The sequence below is a fragment of the Epargyreus clarus genome, unplaced genomic scaffold, assembly GCF_041222505.1.
Source record: "Epargyreus clarus isolate Ecla_fem2 unplaced genomic scaffold, WU_Ecla_fem_2.2 ptg000009l, whole genome shotgun sequence".
NCBI lineage: Eukaryota > Metazoa > Arthropoda > Insecta > Lepidoptera > Hesperiidae > Epargyreus > Epargyreus clarus.
Genome location: NW_027332217.1, coordinates 15,969,792 through 15,990,000, shown reverse-complemented (window position 1 = coordinate 15,990,000; position 20,209 = coordinate 15,969,792). Strand labels below are relative to the sequence as shown.

Sequence of the window (20,209 nt, the reverse complement as noted above, 5' to 3'; positions counted from 1 at the left end):
AAGTTGGTCGTTAATCAAACGATACATATAATGTTTAATTTTTTTTAATTACATCATGAACATCAATATTAAATAAGCGATATTAAATTTACACAGAGTGTTGATGGATTGCGCTTCAGAGCGCGTGAGCGGCGACTCGCGGCGCTCCAGCGCGGGCGGCGTACGCGTCGCGTCGGGCGCCAGGGCGGCGTCGGCGGCGGCGTCGTCGGCGGCGAGGGCGGGTGCGGCGGCGAGGGCAGGCGGCGCGGCGCTCGTGCGCGTGGGCGGCGGCGGCTCGTCGCCGTCGTAGTCGGCCGCGTTGTCGCCGTACTCGCCAGCCTTCAACCGCACCAGAGTACTTTGCGATTGGCCCACCTAAAACGATGCAGCCCAGCCGCTGCCGATCTTCCGCGATAAGATCTGGCTCACGCCATAAAACCAAGGACGTATAATTTTCGAAATTATCATACAATTATCTTATATAAATCTCCTCTATTTTACATGGATCCCTGAACATTGTTAATAATTTGAATTTCCACATAGTAGTTACGACTTCATTCTAATTTAGTGTGTACTGGACGTCACGTTGCCACGTTTCAGTGAGTAAGATAACATAGATTATTATGGTAATATCAGTATATTTATTATATAAGGCAGTGTTTAATTGCATAGATTATGTTTAAGTTGTGGTGCTCTGTTCGATGTATCGATTACCTTGTACATTAAATTATTAATAGCATATAATGTCTCCGTGTCATAAGTAGGTATAAGCAGTTTCTACTGACGCTCTTAGTTTTGACGTAGTAGACTATTAGAATCAGTTAATTAGGAAATTACTTTGGATGGTTATTTCAGCAAAAATAGTAAAATGGCATTTTACAGGAAATAAGTTAAAGCTTACGCGGTAAATATTTTTTGATTGATTTTGATAGTTAAAGGTACTCTTGACAAACGTTTATCGAGATTTTTTAACTATCGTGGATATGTAACCTTAAAATCAGCACGGTTAGGCTCAAAGACGGCAGCAGGTGGACGCGTTATGGCGTCGGTTACGGTGAAGACGGCGGAGGTGCCTAAGGTGCCGGCGGCGGCGGCGGGCGGTGCGGCCGAGCGCGACGCGGCGGGTGCGGGCGGGCGCGACGCGGCGGCCGAGGAGGTGCGCGTGGGCGCCGCGCTGCCCTCCGGCCGCGGCTCCCTGCTACTCATCGACGACGATCTCGTCACTTCAAGTTGTGTGTTCCAATTTCTCACTAAATAAATAAAATAATAACTAAGTACTTTACATGATCATGATAAATATGCTATAAAATTGAATCATTTGAATTGATGTAATCAATCTAGAATGTTCTAGAAAGATCGAAAGGTTCTGGAATGACCAAAACAGTTCCAAAATATGTGCGATGATTGTAATCGTTCTATAGTCTGATTCATAAGTAGGTGTCCAAAATGTAAACAAAGAAATGTCATTGTCAAAATTCGATTACAGGTATTGCAAACCTTAACTAATTAACAAGAAAAGAAAAATTTCACAAAATTCAACATAAAACAAAAACTTAATAACTGCACACAATTAAAAAAAACCCGCTAGGAAAACTAGAATAAATTCGAGTTCGATCACGATCACGAAAATGAATAATATCAACTACGAAACTTAAAAATGGCGGCACATAAAATGTTTTGGATGCCGATTGTGTGACCATTATCACAATTTAATTTTCTCTCCTAAATCTTGTTTTTTATTATTATTACTGTATAAAATTAAATTGAGTTAATATAAATATTGGAAAATGTGAATTGGGTTTAATTTATTTAGATTATTATTTTATTATCGATGTATTAATTTAATATTGTCAAAAATAAGACACTGCCATTTGACACATATTTTCTTGATAGGTCAACACCTTTGTTTACATTTTGGACACCTAATTATGAATCGGACTAAAGAAAGTTTTAGAGAACTTCTAGAATGATCTAGAAAGTTCTGAAATTTTTTGTACTGATCTAGAAACTTCTAAAAAATTCTAGAATGTTTTAAAATGTTTCAATGCAAATGCTAAAATTAATCCATTAATTAGATTAATAATTCTATATACAAGTATGTACGTACGTACGTCAAATCAGAACACAGCAGTGCTTAACGGTGTTGTTATTGGTTAATTAATAATAAAATAAAGTTTTTACCCGGGGTTCGATAAATGTAGGTGTCATTGTCACCGTCTTCCTCAGGGATCAAGCGTCGTTCCGTGCACAGCTTCGCACAGTCACCGCTGCGAATTGTAACTCCGTTATTTTATTAAATATTTTTGGGTTGGAAAAATTACGGTAGTTTTAATTGAGTCGTACCGTCCACAGAGACGCAGCGTATGTGCGCAATGTAGAAAGCGACGCCATTGCGCCACCGCGAGCGTAGCGTACGTGTCGCTGCAGCGCGCCGCTCCCCCCGCCGCGTCGTCCGCCGCGGCACCGGCGGTGTCGCCGAGCACGGAGCACAGCTTGCCGTCGCAGACGACGCCGCCGCCCAAGTCGACCTACACATTTTTATATTCGAACGAAAAATTATTTCGACCTCCACACGGAGGTAGAACGGCCCGGGGCGGGCGGCGAGCACTGACCTCACAGAGCTCGTCGCCCTCGTAGCACACGAGGCGGTCGGCGGGCGCGGGCGGCCAGGCGGGCACGCGCGCCGCGCAGCGCTCCGCCGCCGCGCGCCGCACGTCCACGACGCGCAGGCGCACGCGGCGCGCGGGCCGCCGCGGCCGCGCCGTCAGCGCGCGCACCGCGTTGCAGCGCCGCGCGCGCTCGCACTCGCCCCGGGACGCGGCCAGGAGGATCGGGCGAGCCCGCGCGCGCGCCCCGAACGGCGCCTCCAGCTCGAGCACGGCGAGCTCGAGGGCGGGCGGCGCGGCGGCGGCCAGCGCGAGGCGGCGCACGCGGCGCGCGGCGGCGGCGGGCGGCGCGGGCGGGCGCGCGGCCAGCAGCGCGCTGGCGAGCGCCCACAGCTCGCGCGGCGCGGCGCGGCGGCCCAGCGCGCAGCGCGCCGTCGTCACGGCGGTGCGCTGCGACACGAGGGACGCGCTGCAGCGCCACCCGTCCTCGTGTTCCACCACGACCTGTCCACCAGGGTGTATTGAATTTAACTCGACCGGCCGGCAGAACGGTCTACTGATAATATTGTTGTAAGAATAATTATGGTAGGAACGATATCCGCACCACGCACTCACCATGAACGCTGCGGAGTCGCTTTCCTCGTCGAGATCGGCGCTCTCGGCCACCGTAACGCCTGAACTTACATCTTCTGAACCTTGCGTGACACATAATATTTAATTGAACATGTAATCGAATTATTAGTAAAAAATAAATTCCTAATTTTATTTAATAAACAGGTTACAAGGTCTCTTATAATTTACGGAACAATTTAAGTCCCTTACATGTATTTCTTTGATATTGGGCGATCTGTGATTAGATCTTGGTCGATTACTGAGTCACAAATGCAACTACTCTTATTATACAATAAGTTACCTAATTTACATAATTATCATTTGCATTCGGATTTAAATTGGTAATAGTTTTATTTGAATAACATTAGCTGGTATCGTAAGGGACGGGCGGGCGAGCGTACCGAGCGCGGCGGCGAGCGCGGCGGCGGCCAGCAGCAGCAGCGCGCGCGCGGCGGCCATCTGCCTGCTCAGCAATGCTTCACCGACACCCCAGCACTACGCGCTCATGCCGTTCGCATACGAGTACCATGAGCATTCACTTCTGGCACCGGCGCACGTTTCAATAGTTTGACATTTGTCATCGTAACTCTTCTGCCAAACGTATCAACTACAGTGTAAATTTTGGTGTACACGTATCTATTACAACAGGGTATCAAAGTGAAATCATAGCAAACTAAAGGTAAGAATATTATATAATTTATCACTAGCATAGATTAGTATAACTAGTTTTCAGAAACTGCATTTCGCAACGGTACACAATACTTAATTAGACATCGGATTATACGCAATCCATATTGTAAGTACATAAAACGCTATTTTAATAGATTTATTGCATATTTTACTACTCATTCGTTGATAGAGCAGATTTCAGGAGGTCGTGTCGACGTGTTGTATGTGAGCTGTAGAATGCAGTAGGGATGGCGTTCTGAGATCGATTAATCGAAGAATCTATCTTATGGGCCAAAAAAAAATCAATTCAGTGAATCCATCTTTCATCCTAGAAAATCGATCTTTTCGAAGTTCTTAAATATGTTATAGACATTTTTGCTGACGGATAGGTACGTATTACTGATGACCTTTTTTTCAATATTAATATTTTTCAGAGAGAATCGCCATCCCTAGAATGCAGTTAGTTGGTGTCCCATAATTATGCATTTAGTCCAGGCAAATAAGGGTTTCACCGCGAAAAGAGAGATAGTCGGCTGTAAACTTCTAAAAACCTTTATTTTGACCATATAAAACTTGTCTCAAAACCTACCTATCGTAGGGTGTCGGCGTCTACATAAATGCTAAGGTCAAAGTTCAAAAAATCTATATTTTACACATTTAACGCAAATATCTCGCTTTTTACGGATTTTATGCTATTTGTATTTATTATAAATATTCTAGAGGATTGAATTTTCTACAACTTTTGTTTGAATTTTTTTTGTATCCGAACCGTTTTCGAGATAGATGGCAGAGCGCACATGTGAATACAAATAGCGTAAAACCCATAGAAAACGAGATATTTGTAATAAATTTCTAAAATCGCTAAAAACGTCACACGTAATTAATGGATGCCCCCTAAAGGTGTAACGAATGGACAATCCTTTAAACGGTGAATGGAAAAATTAAAACTCGATCAGTAAATCTTACTGTGTCATCTTCAGATTGACCAGTAAATCTTAAGATTAACCATCGTGATTTACGAACGTACATGTCCGACGAGACCATTAGTATTTTCTCAAGGGTCTAACGACACGCCGGTCGCTAGCGACAGCCAATGACTGTCATCGATGGTCGATAGCCGGGTTGTTGCTCGTACGTTAATCGTAGAAAACACACTTGTGTTATTACTATCGCTACCATCGTTATTATCACCACAGTATCGATTATAAGAATCAGGACGTATAAGTAAAACGCAACAATTTTTAATTTTAATTTATTTGTACAAAATTAAACGATTATCGCGTGGGGCCACCTCTCGTCGAGTAGTCGATCTTCCTTTCCCAAAACTTGCAACGCCGTACGTCGGCCGGGTCGGGCGGTCAGGCGAGCGCGGCCAGCTCGTCCAGCAGCGCGTGCGCCCGCAGCTGGCGCGCCAGCAGCGCGTCGGCCAGCGCCGCCGCCTCGCCGCCGCACAGCGCCGCGCCGCGCACGTACAGCCACTGCCGGGACATGCATTCCACCGACCGGTTAGTGTCGCACGAGATTTAACCAAATTTTGAGATTATCATATTCGGCGAGCGACGACGCTCGTTCTTGCTACAATATACAGAGTGAATTTTTCAAGTAGGTCTTCATTGCTAATTCCGAGATCGTAAGGGTTAACGAAAAATGCTAAACCGAGTTACGAGGCCACTTTTGATAAAACTAAACTACGTGTCGCTTATGAGGATCGAGTTCTGGAATGATAAATGACAAACTAAAAGAAAAGCTTCATTTTGCCCATTCGAGTAGCTCACTCCATATATTGTAGCCCAGTCCGCGACGACCTTCGCTCGCCGCTCCCCGGAGAGCGTACCTTGGCGGCGGGCGCGGCGTCGAGCGCGGCGTACAGCGCGTGCGGCAGGCGCGGGCGCGGCGCGCGCGCCTCCGCCTCGAGCGCGGCGGCGGCCAGCAGCGCGCCGCCCGCCCCGCCGCGCGCCGCCCGCCCCGCCGCGCGCGCCGCCCGCTCCGCCGCGCCGCCCGCCCAGCCCGCCGCCGCCGCGCCCAGCAGCGCGGGCAGCGCGGCGGCCAGGGCGGCGGCGGGCGCGCGCGGCGGCGCCAGCGCGCCCAGCCGCTGCGTGGCGGCCTCCTCGCACCGCGCCCACAGCGGCGCGCCCGCTGCCGCTGGGGTGAGAAATGCTCCGAGTTAAACATTTTGCTCAAGCTTATAGAACCTATAATCTACTTTCATATGAGTGTAACTGCAAACGATTACACTGATATGAAAGTAGATTATACTTTTATAATACGAAATAATTATGTGCCCGTCGTAAAATTTCAGATATTTTTTTCTTTTCAAAATTATTCATGGTATGATGTTTTGTGAGGGCTTCTTAAAAAATGTCGATCGTTGATCGATCGTCATACAATGGCATATGTTCATCCTTTGACATATTTCATGGTTCACCTCATTGACCTCAGCTAAAATTGAATACGTTATTGTAAACTAGTTAGATATTCTTATTGCTGTTTTTTTTTTCATTTTTGTTAACTCATGTCTTATAATCTCTTTGTAAGATGTGTACACTATTTTAGAATGGACACTGTATTGTTATTAATGTAAGATTTCTTTTGTTTATATTGAATCTGTAGTGTTACATTCAATTCGTGGACCTAATAAATAAAAAAATATGTATTATTGTTGCTACTATAAATGATTAAAAACCTCATCACTTTTCAAGTACACCTTCAAAAGCTTTGAAACTACGAATAAAATCAATGGGGGAATAAAAATGAAAAAGATTATTACGTATATATAAAAATAAACAACCACAAAAGAGAAACAATAATTAAACACTAAAACCCAAAACAAAATATAAAAATTATAAATTTATTACCAATAAGATAACACGATAAACATACCGAGCGCAAGGTACGCGTTGTGCGGGAAGCGGTGTGCGAGGGCGCCGGCGGCGGCCGCCGTGCGCTGCTCGCGGCCGCTGGCGGCCACCAGCGCGCACGCGCCCTGCTCGTAGTAGCGCTCGGCGCGCGCGGGCGGCTCGCGCGGGCCGTCGGCGCCGGCCACCAGCGCGCGCAGCAGGCGGGCGCGGCGCGCGCCGGGCGCCAGCAGCGCGCGCGCCGCCGCCCACTCGCCCGCGCCGGGCAGCAGCGCCGCGCACCACTCCGCCGCCTCCTCGCCGCCCTCCGCCTCGTCATCCTCCGCGGCGAATCCGCGCTCCAGCTCCGAGCAGCGCTCCTCGCACTGCGAGACAGTTTTAGGTGAACGATTTTAGGCCGGCGACGCTCGCGACGCGACTCGAATGCGGCTCGTTCTTCCCTCGCTCCCGACGACGGTCGGTCTTCTCGTATCGAGAAAGAAAGCGATTCGATCGAATCATCATAATGATCGACCAATTATTGTCCCACTGCTGGGCACGGGTCTTCTCTCAGAATGAGAAGGTTTAGGCCATAGTCCACCGCGCTGGCGAAGTGCGTATTGGTAGACTTCACATACCATTGAGATTATTATTTTTTTTCAAATCTCTCAGGTGTGCAGGTTTCCTCACGATGTTTTCCTTCACCGTTTAAGCAAGTTTTTTTTTTTTTTTTTTTTGTTTGTATAAAGTACCAAGTGACTAATAAGTACTTTATATTAATTACGATCTAGCCTAATTTATGACTAATGAGTAATTCTACGCTAACTTAAACTGCTAAATAATCATATAATGAAGGTGGCGTCCTCTGACACTGCACTTCTTTGATTTAACACATAAGGGAGTAGACACATTGTTCTTGTGTTCTATAATGTTCACTTATCACTATTTCACTAACACTACACTGTGTTATGTCACAAGCTCAAAGGGTTTAGTCCGTTTGAGTCTTCTCACTAGGTCCGTTGTATCGAGGAGCTGGATAGCCTCGATATTAACGTGATGATGAAGTCTGTTTTGATGACCTTCGGCATACGTATTAATTACTTTTTTGACAAGGTCTACTTTAAGGTCCCGATGTAGATCTTCATTTCTTACAAACCAAGGTGCATTTGCAATACTCCTAAGTACTTTATTTTGAAATCTTTGAATAATTTCTGCATTACTTTTTTTGGTACAGCCCCAGAGTTGAATACCATGTGTCCATACTGGCATTAGGACTTGTTTGTATAATAATAACTTATTGTATGTAGACAGCGAGGAATGTTTCCCAAGCAGCCAATGCATAGCTCTATATTTCAGCTCTAGCTCATCCCGTTTTTTCTTGACGTGAGCTTTCCAGCGCAGCTTCGCATCAAGAGTCATGCCAAGATATTTGGCTGTATTTGCGTATGGTATAGGTGTAGTATTTATATATATAGGTTGATAGTTATTATGCCTATTTGTAAAGTCGACGTGCACTGATTTGCTTTCATTGAGCTTCATTCGCCACTTTTTCGTCCAGTTAACTACTCTGTTGATAGCTAATTGGCATTTCCCCGCTGCTTCAGCGTGATCATTCCCAACAGCTAAGATTGCAGTATCATCCGCAAAAGTTGCAAAGATGTTGTTTTCTGTTTCTGGAATGTCACAGGTGTATAAGAGGTACAGGACCGGCCCCAATACACTGCCTTGTGGTACTCCAGCTTTTATTTGCTTGAGATCGGAGTATGCTTCTCCTTGTCTCACTCGGAAAGCTCTATTTGAAATATAGGATATTAAAATTTCTGAGAATTGTTTTGGTAGCATTTCTCTTAACTTTAATGTCAAACCTTCATGCCAGACTTTATCGAAGGCTTGCGCTACATCTAAGAATACTGCGGAGCAGACTTTCTTCTCTTCTAATGATTTCTCTATTGTATTGGTAATTCTATGAATCTGATCAATTGTGGAGTGTTTTTCTCTAAAATCAAACTGATGGTCTGGTATTATTTTTTTATGTTTTAATATGCGCTTGAGTCGCTTTAACAATAGCTTTTCAAAGACCTTCGACATTATAGGTAATAGGGAGATAGGTCTGTATGATGCAACGTCATGTGGCGGTTTCCCCGGTTTTGGTATCATGATTACTTCAGCAACTTTCCATAAGTCTGGAACATATTGGATTCTAAATGAAGCATTAATTATGGTAGTTAATTTTACTACAGCTTTCCTCGGAAGGTTCTTCATAACTTCCCCCGTGATCAAGTCAAATCCAGGAGCTTTTTTTGGATTAATGCTGCGCTGTATCTCTGTTAGTACTTCTTTTGGCGTCACAAGTTTAATGTCTTGCTCTGTCTGCTCTATACAAAGTCTATTGTGATCACTATAGTCTCCATCATTGTGTTGGAAGATTTTTTCTAGGTGAAAGGCAAACTGTGAAGCTTTTTGCGTATCATCAATTACCCATTTTCCATCCTTATCTTTAATCGGGGGAATCTGCTTGATTGGACGTTTTAATCCTTTAGTTGCTTTCCACAATGAGTAGTCTGTGCTGCGATCTTTTGTTAGGCCTTTTAAATAGGTTTTCAGGGTATCGTTATTGAATTGTTTAATTTTTCTCCTAAGTGTTTTTGTTAGGTTGTTCAGATGTTTCTTATCTTCAGGAGACGTAGTTTGGTGTCATCTGTTCCTTTGTCTCCGCTTTTCGCTTATAAGATAGATAATTTCTCTTGGATATGTAGGACGAGTAATTCTCAACCTAGTTTGTGGTGTATTTTCCCAGGCTGTATTTTGGATAATTTTGACGAATCCATCGACTTCTTTTTCTATTTGTTCCGGAGTTTTAAGGGGAACATCCAAATTTATATTACGAGAAAGATCTATCTTGAAACTTTCCCAATCAGTTTGCTTAGTTACTAGGCCTATCTGACTATTTTTATGCACAAAGCTTTGATTTAGTGTCAGAATAATTGGTGAATGATCCGAGTTCATATCGTACGAGCCCTCAATGCTCATGATACCTCCTGATATATTTTTGTATATAAAAAAATCTATTAGATCAGGAACTTTGTTACGATCAGTGGGCCAATATGTGGGTTGTCCTGTTGATATAACTTCACAATGAGCCTCTTTTAAGGCATTGAATAGTTCTTTGCCTTTGGGAGTTGTTAATCTCGAGCCCCAGTAGGTATTTTTGGCATTAAAATCACCACCTAAGATGAATTTTTCGGTTAAATTATTTAAAAATCTTACATACTGTTCTTTCTTTATGGAATATCTAGGTGGGCAATAGATTGCTGCAATAGTTATACGGTAGTCTTTAGTTTCGACACCAATAGCCACAGATTGAATATCATGTTCTTGGTGCTTAAATTGTTCGTAGTAACACAAACTTTCTTTAACGATAACAGCACTTCCACCTCTAGCGCAATTATCTGGATGGATCGCGTGGTATACAGCATACCCTTTAAATTTTATGTGTGTCTGTGAGGTGAAGTGTGTTTCTGAAATCAAGCAGATATCTATATTTTTGGTATCGAGGACTACTTGAAGTTCGTACTGATGTTGATGTAGCCCGTTTGCGTTCCATGTCATAATTTTTAGTATACGACCCATTATAATTTATTAGTACGTGTGATAATATCTTTCTCTATTTTATTGAGCCGTTCATTGAATGTTGTCATGAACTTAAGAATTTGAGTTAATTTATCTTAATAATAATAATAATAATATAAACATTTATTGCCATTAAAATAAAAATATACACATTACAAGATAACTTAAAATTAATTCTGGGCAAAAGGAAGTGCCTCAGCTTTTACTGACAGAGATTGTTATCCTGTGCAGCGCTGGTTTTCAGTCACCCCCTTCTCCCTATGGTGTTATGCGGGAGAAAAGGTTCTGGGTTCCCAATCATTCACTCGCTTTTACCTTTAGATCGAAACTCGAAACAATAAAAAAACGTAAATAAATAAACGTAATAAAAACGTATCATGCAGAGAGACAAACATATGAAATAGAGAAATAAGTAACAAACAAACATTTAACAAACTATGGACACAATCAAAAGAAGATATGTAACTCATGCGTGAGGGCGTTAATGCGTAATTGTGTGTAGGTGTGTGCGTGTGTATGTGTGTGTATGCGTGTGTGTGTGTGTGTTATCAATAATGACTAAAATATTTATTTAAATTTAAATATTTACTGTAGGCAGGCTTCAGTTTCATCTTCAGTTTCTTTGTTTGTAATCGGATTTGACTGTAGTTGTAACTTTTTGTTGGATGCTGCTACTTGAGCATAAGATTTCATTGTGTCTTTTCTGTTTGGTTCCTGATTTTTTATATCAAAAGTGACATTTTTGTCAGTAGTTTTTAGATACCGCTGTTCTGGAATTGTCTGCAGGTTTTCACTTTTTCTTGGCTTCTTATGATTTTTGTTTTTAATTTTTTGCATCTCTTTTGCCACGATGCATCCTCTATAGTTCGCGGGATGAGCTTCGCCACAGTGAATGCATTTAGCTTTAGCGTCTGCTGGTTTCTGACATTCCGTAGTAAGATGTTTGCCAATACATTTGACGCATCTTGGTTCTCTTCCGCAATATTTCTGTGTGTGACCATAGTTTTGGCACCTTTTACATTGAGGAATTAATTTCGAAGTTTTCAGTGGATGAATTTCCACTTTACAACCTAAAATCGATTTTATATTATAAACCTTGTTAATATCTTCTTCATTATTAAACGTAAGCATAAACATGTCAAGTGGCTCTTTATTCTTCCATCTTAGCTTGTTTATAGCTTCCAAAATTTTAAACCCTTTTTCTTGTAAATCTTCCACGATTCTTCTCGGATCACATGTATGGTGTAATTTTTTTGCAACAACCCGTATTGGCCTCTCACGTTTATATTCATAAGAGTGCCATATTAATTGTTTCTCAGACAGACTTTTTGTGAGTGTTCTGTAGCTGTCTTCGTTAACGGTGTTAATTTTGACTTTATCCTTACTCATCATTTTAACACTGAAGGTATTCCCAATAACATGTTGAGTAAGAAAATCATAAAAATTTTGATAGTTTATTATACCATCCACTATAATGGGTGGTGGCTGAGGAATCTTTTTAATTTTTTCTGGTGCCATTTTTTCGCAGGCATCTTGTTCGACGGAAGTGGGTGATGTCGTTAATTTCCGTTTCTTTCGGCTTTTCTGCCTTATCCACTCCGTTTCTTTAGCAAGTTCCTCCTCGTCGATAGAGTATGCCACCGGACGAGTTGGCTGCTTATTGGGAATGTTCTCATTCCCCTCTGTATTCTTCTGGGCTTTCAACTCTGTGATCTCTAGCTGCAGTTGAGCTATTTGGCTCTTAAAGTTGGTAATAATGCTTTCGAGATTTTCTCTCTCAGCTTTTTCTTTTTTGTATGCTTCATAGAGCATATGTACAGTATCTGTTTTTATTTTCAAAGGAGATTGCTTTGCCATACTTACGACAAGTGTAGCTGCACCTTAATATTATAAAACAATCGGTTATAACACCTTGCACTTTAACTGGGTCATCGCAACGAACGCGGCGCGGCCGGCGGCGCGACGACAATGTTATGATTCGTATGCACTTTCTGCTCTTATTTAGAGCACGCGAGCAACACGACTGATTTTGACGGAAATCAGACAATCACTGTTTAAGCAAGTGATAATTAATTTCTAATACGCACATAAGTTTGAAAAATCAGAGGTGCATGCCTGGAATTTGAACGAGTTTTGAGTTCTTAACGAGTTTCTTAACCATTAGGCTATCACTGGTTTAATTCGATAGAATGCTGATGTAAATAAATTTGGTTCGACTCACGATTCGCAGCGCTTCCTGCAGGTCGTCGGCGGAGGGCGGCTGCGGCTCGAGCGGCGGCGGGCGGCCCAGCACGGCGGCCGCCACCGCGCCCAGCGCCGCGCGGTCGGCGCCCGGCTCGCCCGTCGCGCTCACCTCGTACGCTATCCTGCGAGCGCAAACGGCGGATAGGTAACGGGGCGGAGCGAGGCAGGCGGCGCAGCGGGCGGACGCGGGCGGTACCTTTTTGTTTTTCTAATGAGGGGGAAACCTTCAAAAGGTACCCGACGACGTGGGAGCGACGCTGGGTTATGTGGGATTTTTACCACCCTAAAGCCCCCCCGGTGGCTGTCTTCAACGCTCGTTGAAGAACTCCGGAATCTCCGACGGAACGCAACCGGAGTCCTCCGAACGCGATGCCCCGATCGGGCTTCGCCCTGGGAGAGCAGTTTTAGCTTCTCTCACACCATCTGGTGTTCACGAAGGTATGCGACCACACATCCTGCCGTCTTTCCCGGAGTCGCTCACTAGACGGTTCGAGCTCCCCACTCCCGCCGCCCGCAACCCCGGAAGCCCCGCTTCAGTCGCCTCTTACGACTGGCAGGGGATACCGGAGGCCTATTCTAGTCCCGCAACTACAGGGATACGGGCGGTATATACCTGGCGACGTGCAGCGCGTGCTCTTGCGGCGCGGCGGCGGCCAGCGCGGCGCGCAGGGCCCGCAGCGCCGCGCGGCCGGCGCGCTCGCCGCCGCCCGCCTCGCGCTCGATGCGCGCGAACTGCCCGAACGCCAGCGGCGACCCGTCCCCGAAGCGCTTCAGCGCCGCGCGCGCCTCGTCGCGGATGCGCGCCACCTGCGCCGACGGAAGGTACGTTTGTAACGGCGAAGGAGGGACGAAAGTCGACCGCGGAAGGGAACGATTCGTCTCTCGGACCTCCTCCGCTCCCCCGTCCTCCTCCCGATCGACCAGCAGCAGCAGCGCGTGCAGCCAGCGCAGCCGCCAGCACAGCAGCGCCACGCGCCGCTCCCCCGTCACCCAGCCGCAGCACGCGTCCCACAGGGACCTCACCCAGCTCAGGTATCCTTTAAAGAGAATCGGTGCAGGAATCATTTTCTACGGTCGCCGAAGGAAATATTTCTGCAAAAAATTTACCTATCGCGAGAAGCGGAAACGATGCGGAAAACGATCTCGGAACGAAGATGGGCGGGGACGAGTCGCCGCTCAAAAATGTAACGTTCCAGAGTCAACTCGTAACTCGATAAAGGAAGAGAAGCGTCGCATACCGGTGTCGTCGCTGAAGTAGTGCGGCGGGTCGAGCAGCAGCTGCAGCAAGCGGCGCGCGGGGCGCGGGCGGAGGCGCGCGGGGTGCGCGGGCGGCAGGCGGCGCGCGGCGCGCAGCAGCGGCAGCAGCGCCTCCGCGCAGTCCGGCGCGCCGGGCGGCCAGGCGCGCGCCGGCCCGCCCGCGCCCGGCAGCGGCGGCACCTTGGCCAGCCGCAGCAGCGCCGCGCACAGCAGCAGCGCGTGGCGCTCGCCCACCAGCGGCTGCAGCAGGTCGGCCAGGTCGTGCGGCAGCGGCGCGCGCTGCGGGTCGGGCGGCGGCGGCGCGGCGGGCGCGGGCCGCCAGTGCGCGCCGGCGCGCGCGCGCTCCACGCGCACCCACACGGCGGGCAGCGGCAGGCCGCCGCCCAGCGCGCGCTCCTCCAGCTCGCGCAGGCGGCGCTCGGCCGCGGCGGGCGCGGGCGGCGGGAACGCGGCGGGCGCGCATGTCATGGCCGCCAGCAGCTCCACGAGCAGCACCAGCTCCTCCCACAACCCGGCCATGCGCAGGAACACTCCTGATGGACATTATAGTATTTAATTAAAGAAAGTCAATTCTAGAAACATCTTCCTACATGAAGTTACACTTATTTAATTATATTTAACACTTATTCTAATAACTCCTTATGGTACATTTATTAAATTTGCAAAATTAATTTGTAACCCGACCAAGGAGATAGGTCACCGTAGGCGTTCATGCCTGTAGTTCTGGGAGTAGAATAGGACTACAGTATCTCCTGCCTGTCGTAAGAGCCCACTAAAAGGGGGCTCCCAGGGTTGCGGGTGGCAAGTGGGAGCTCGAACCGCCCGGTAGCGACCCCGGGCAGGACGGCTGTATTTGTGGTCGCATACCATCGTACACACCAGACGGTGAGGTGAGTACCAAGCTCACCTGGGCGGATCCCCACGGGGTAACGCGCTAAGAGGACTCCGGTTGCGTTCCTTTGGACAACCCGGAGTCCGCTACGCAGTGCCGAGGACGACCCCCAGGGGGGTTTTAATGCGGTAAGAATCCCACATAATCTCGTGTCGCTCCCACCGGCATGGGGTACCATTTGAAGGTTTCCCCCTCGTAAAAAAAAAAAAGGTCACCGTAGGCGTGCAGCAGACGTGGGTAGGCGGGTGGGTACGCTCGCGTGTCGGCCACGGCGGCCGCCGCCGCCGCGCGCACCGCCGCCGCGCCCGCCGCCGCGCCGCCCGCCGCCTCCAGCAGCCGCTCCCACAGCTCCACGCGGCGCCGCGCGCTGCGCTCGCGCGTCAGCAGCTCGCGCAAGCGCCGCAGCAGCTGCTCGCGGGGCAGCGCGACGGCCGCGGCGGCCAGCAGCCGCGTGCGGAGCCGCCGCGAATGCGGCGCATGCTCCGCGGCCTCCTCCGCCGCCGTCAGCGCGGCCTCCGCGCCCGAACACACCTCCTTAAATGCAAATTTCAGAGCCCAGAAATAAGCTCGATACGAGGAGTATTACTTGCCAAAATATTATACATTCCAAAAGTGAGTAAATATGACACCTGAAAGTCTATGAACCTCTCCCAGAGGCGCACGTCGGTGGGGCGGTCGCGCAGCATGCTGCGGTAGGCGGCGGCGCGCTCGGCGGCGGCGGCGGCGTCGGGCGCGTCCGCCGCGCGCCGCGCCCAGTAGCGCCGCGCGCCCTCGCCCGCCCCCCGGCCGCCCGCCAGGATCTTCCCATGTCGCTCATACCTATATTGATCATTAAAAGCAACTACTGCAATTTGTAAGCAGAATTACAAGGAGAGGTAAAAAAATAGTGTAGTCTCTAGTGGATTAAGTGGGGGGCGGAAGAGGCGGTCCACCAATGGCCCCCAGTCATGAGGCAATAACGCGTACATGCGAAGAGGGTGAAAGAGAAAGAAGAATCATCTCTCTCTCTCTCTTGTTGCAGGACTCCTGATCCTTATCTTTATTTTACTAATTACTACTTCAGATGAGCATATATAAAGTTTGCTCCCACCAGAGATCCTGAAATATTTTTCTTCATACAGTTTTTAGATCTTACATAGTAGATAGTACATGCATTGCGTTCAATTAGAATAGTACTACTCGACCAATCCACCTAGACGACGTCAAATGTGGCTTCAGTGTGTAGCGCTAGCAAAAATTAAATTATTTGTTGTGAAATGTTGATTTATACCTATGAAATGTATATTTTAATAATTTCTGCCTAATTGTTTATACTTTAATGTCTGTTACGAAAACTAATGAGTACAAAAAAATAATGTAAAAGGTAATGTAATGTAACTTGAAATATCATTGTTCACTCTCTGCTATGAATAGACTTATTTTTCCCCATTTTGATGCTGTCATAGCACACGGCACAGTCAAAACTTAACAATAAACACATACTAAATAACAAATAAACAATAACTATGTACATTAATAACAATAACAACATTAAACAAAGAAAATAATCCAGAAATTATTTGTGAATAGTGAGAGTGAGTAAACTCTCACTGCTGCGAACAATACTAGGATGTGAGCGGGGCATGGGGCAGTACTCGAGGAGGGAGGCCGCATTCCACGAGGTTTGTCTAGTTCGCTTGGTCGGGTATAAGTCTTCTTACATTTACTTAACTCTTATATACACCATTCAAATATGATGAGCAACAAATGTAATGAAAACAATAAAACCCACTGTGGCCTGCCGGGGTAGTAGAGCGTGGAGACGCGGAGGTTGCCGCGGTCCAGCTTGCTGTCCAGGTAGAAGTCGTCGCGCGCGGCGGGCGCGGGCGCGGCGCGCGGGGCCGGCGCCTCGTCGTCGGTATCACTTGCCAACAGCTGAGCCTCTCTTGACTCGGTAGCTTCCCACGCATCTATAAGCGAATTGAATACGTATATTTCCTTTTATATAATTACAAGAAAAATGTTCAATCCATGTTGATGTTCACCTTGAGATTCTGCTTTATTAGCGACATCTTCGACATTATTTTCACCATACGCTGGAAATAGTGGCATTGAAATGCAAAAAATGGAAAATTACGAATAAAATATTGATCGTATCTGGTATATTTTCAAAGAATTCTACACGATAGTAAACTATATGTGAATGTGATGTGTTTACAAATAAGTAAATAACCTTTGCAAAAAGATAGATTTAATTGTCAAATTGACAAGTACTACACACAGTGTTACCAACTCTCAGAAATATATATTTTTTTTTTATTACGTTCACAAATTGAATGTAACACTTATATACATAAAACAAATCTTACATCAATGCCAATGCAGTGTTCATTCTAGAATAGTGAACATTTATCCCTAAACTTAAGTCAAAACCCCCTAAAATTGGCCCAATTATTTGAAAATTCCCCTAAAAATATATTACAGTTATGACACGTTTCCCTTTTTTTTTTAGCTCGCCGCGCCGGCTATATTAATATTATTATTACTATTACTATTATTTGAATATGATTTGTTGATCATATAAAAATGACTATCATTAGATTGAATAGTTCTATTGTATTCAGAATATTATATATTCAGAAAACCCCTAAAAATACCCCTAGACATATAAAACCCCTAAAAAAATCCCATACCACTCATTTACCCCCTAAATTTGGGGGGAAAACCCCTAAGTTGGGAACCGTGACTACACAATACAATTCTACAGATATCATTGTGCGACCAAGATATATCTGAAATGAAATATAGGGAATATGCATGCATACTTATGGTCCTGAAATTACATCTAAACTATATTTTTTTTATTTATTTCGTATTGAATTGTTTAAAACTAAATCAAAAATCGGAAATTATGCGAGCGAAATTCTAATTTGCAAAATGCATTGCCATTGGTCGAATCGAAACATGACGTCACGTAGCGTGTTACGAAATACGACGTTTATCGGTGTGGATATTCATACAGTTTGAAACAAAAAATATTGTTATGTTTTTATTTAGATTCCTGCAATGTTTTTATTACCTAGTGCGATTTTTCTATATAGTATTATTAGGAATAATCAAGAACAATGATTGAAAGTATTTTTGTCTAAGCACAATCGGACAATTTACCAAAAATATGCAAAAATGGATAAGCAGGTTAATATGCATCAGAAATATTTTATAACTTAAAAAACTTAAATGTGTAATATAAAAGCTAGTTGCTATGATGAAAAGGCTAGTTACTTGCTATGATTTATTTATCCACATTCAATGAGATTATGACAATACAAAATAGAGATAGATTGAGTACACGCGTCGCGGTAGACAGTTAATTGCGTACTGAGGTAAATTGCTTATGACGACCGCGCGCGGGACCCAAAATGCTGACAAAACACTAATTATTATATGTACGGTATTAGCCCGTACATGCTCCCGGGGGAGAAAAAATAAGATAAACAATGATAATTATGAAAATAAGTTCGTTTCAAGTTTTATAGCGTAACGCATTAAATCACTCAAACACCGATTTTCGATGATCGGGTACGGTACCGCGATCTTGTTTAGTGCACACACACTGATCACACGATACACTCGGAATGTCGGTACCCCTGCTTCGAGAGGTAGCCCTGAAAGTCGTTGGGGCTGTCGGCTGGCGCTGGACCGATGTGTTCGGTCGCCGCTCGACGACAGCTTCCTGCTCCGAAGGCGTGTGCTGCAACGCATCAGCTCCGGCGACTTGCCATCTGCGTCGTACACGTCTCGATAACAATGCCGCTCCCACGATGCCTACCACCACGAACATCACATAGATGGCAACGTAGTGGTGAATATCATGGACAGATACGTCCACAAAATCTGCTTGTCTTTGAATATTGCGGATGCTCTTGTCGATTTTGTCCAATTCTCCCTTTCTAAGTTCGATGTCACGATCTTTCAAGTTGAGCAATGGAATAGATAAATTAAAAAGACGATTTATCGGCGGTACATCCGTGACGATCACCTCAGGTCGTAAATGTAAAACGTTCGATTGTTCCATTTTGTGTGAGTACATAAGAATGTCGTCTGTCTTTATCATACAGTTGTCTGAGCTTGATGTTACTATGCCTGCTCCAGCTAGTTGATAAGGCGTAACTTGATCTACTCCGCAATGAACTCGTACGGTGCATTGATTACAACAAAGTACAAGTAGGTATTTAAGCTATTCAAACTGACCCACCTGTTGTTACACGGAACTGTTAGTAATCGACACGACGTCCTTGCTGCGTCTGCAGTCTCGCATAAGTCGTAATCGCCTCTCAGCTGATAAATAGGGAACTGAGGATAACATAAATACGTGTCGGATTCCTGTCGAAGACATTTGCTGAGTTGCTGCTCGGAAACAGGAATGTACGTATCTTTTCGTAAGTTAATTGCTACATGTTCAGATTTGGGAATTAAAGTTATCATACTATTGTTTTTAGTTGGATGCGGTATGGATATGAGTTTGTATAGTTCGTAAGTATCTCTGCTTGTAAGGGGTATTCGTATTTCGAATAGTAGGTAATCTTTCAACATTCTCGTTTTAATTTTAAGTAATGGATATATTTTACGGAGATCGTTATGGACATTCTCAATAGGTAGAATCACGTCGGAGGATAGCTGCGTAGTAATTGCACTAAGTTCATGCAAAAGCTGATCCGGAGTTATGAGATGAAAATTAAATTTTCCTTGGTAAACGTCTGTAATTCGATCTAATAGCATGCCTTGGATTTCCTTCATTTGATGTAAGAGATTGCTAGCTGTGAGGGCTCCAAGAGTAAAGTCATTTCCGATGCTATTTTGGTTGATCTTGCTTGCTAGATTGTTCAATGCTTCCCCAAGAGTTTTTATGTTCTGATGAATAGCCTCATGCTGATGGCTCATCGTCTCTTCGGTACGCTTGAGTAGATTGTATTCAGCTTCCACAATTGAGGTCTGATTTCTCCATAATGTTGCTAGGTGTTTCTGGTTATCGCGGATTTGTGTTATATCTCGCCGGTATTGTTCGGCGAATCTCTCGTCCAGTACGCCGAACATGTAATTTGAGAGGTAGCCGACCCCGTTGATAAGCCCGCGACGCTGTCTAGGCCGTTCGCCTTCGTGCTGTGTGAGCAACATCTGGTTATAGTGTTGCAGTTCCGAGTAACCGTGACGTAATTGTGACAATATAACGTCACAATATGACGTATGATTTAGCATTGCACAGGTGTGATTAAGGCCTTTAATATATTTATGCAATGCGAAAGATCCTTGCCAGAATGGGTCCATTTCGTAGTACACAACGAGCTTCCATTCATCACGTACTAGTTGTATATTACAGATTTTATCAAAGTATAGGTTTTGATTATGATTTAATGCGTTTATTAAGAGTTTTCCTTGTGCAGTTGCGAAAATATTTATGAATAAAATGTAATATAACAGGGTTGTCAAAACGTTCGTATATTTTGACC

The 20,209-nt window shown here is 45.3% G+C and overlaps 2 protein-coding genes and 1 long non-coding RNA gene across 3 annotated transcripts; all 3 read right to left on the bottom strand.

Moving 5' to 3' along the window:
- Positions 1 to 28: 28 nt before the first annotated feature.
- On the bottom strand, positions 29 to 4,188 carry LOC140745163 (uncharacterized). The gene is made up of 7 exons (XM_073076934.1): positions 3,599 to 4,188; positions 3,201 to 3,280; positions 2,592 to 3,089; positions 2,323 to 2,507; positions 2,161 to 2,246; positions 970 to 1,229; positions 29 to 354 (listed from the first exon to the last, which is right to left on the bottom strand). Exons 1-7 carry the CDS (start codon positions 3,654 to 3,656, stop codon positions 49 to 51), a joined length of 1,473 nt encoding a protein of 490 aa, XP_072933035.1. The 5' UTR covers positions 3,657 to 4,188; the 3' UTR covers positions 29 to 48.
- A 916-nt stretch (positions 4,189 to 5,104) lies between these two features.
- Positions 5,105 to 5,816, bottom strand: LOC140745108 (uncharacterized). The gene is made up of 2 exons (XR_012102623.1): positions 5,701 to 5,816; positions 5,105 to 5,344 (listed from the first exon to the last, which is right to left on the bottom strand). It is a non-coding gene; the product is annotated as an uncharacterized LOC140745108 (long non-coding RNA).
- A 6,567-nt stretch (positions 5,817 to 12,383) lies between these two features.
- LOC140745107 (uncharacterized) lies at positions 12,384 to 16,983 on the bottom strand. The gene is made up of 7 exons (XM_073076881.1): positions 16,748 to 16,983; positions 16,495 to 16,672; positions 15,353 to 15,542; positions 14,939 to 15,257; positions 13,813 to 14,364; positions 13,188 to 13,611; positions 12,384 to 12,696 (listed from the first exon to the last, which is right to left on the bottom strand). Exons 1-7 carry the CDS (start codon positions 16,812 to 16,814, stop codon positions 12,507 to 12,509), a joined length of 1,920 nt encoding a protein of 639 aa, XP_072932982.1. The 5' UTR covers positions 16,815 to 16,983; the 3' UTR covers positions 12,384 to 12,506.
- Between the last annotated feature and the right edge of the window lie 3,226 nt (positions 16,984 to 20,209).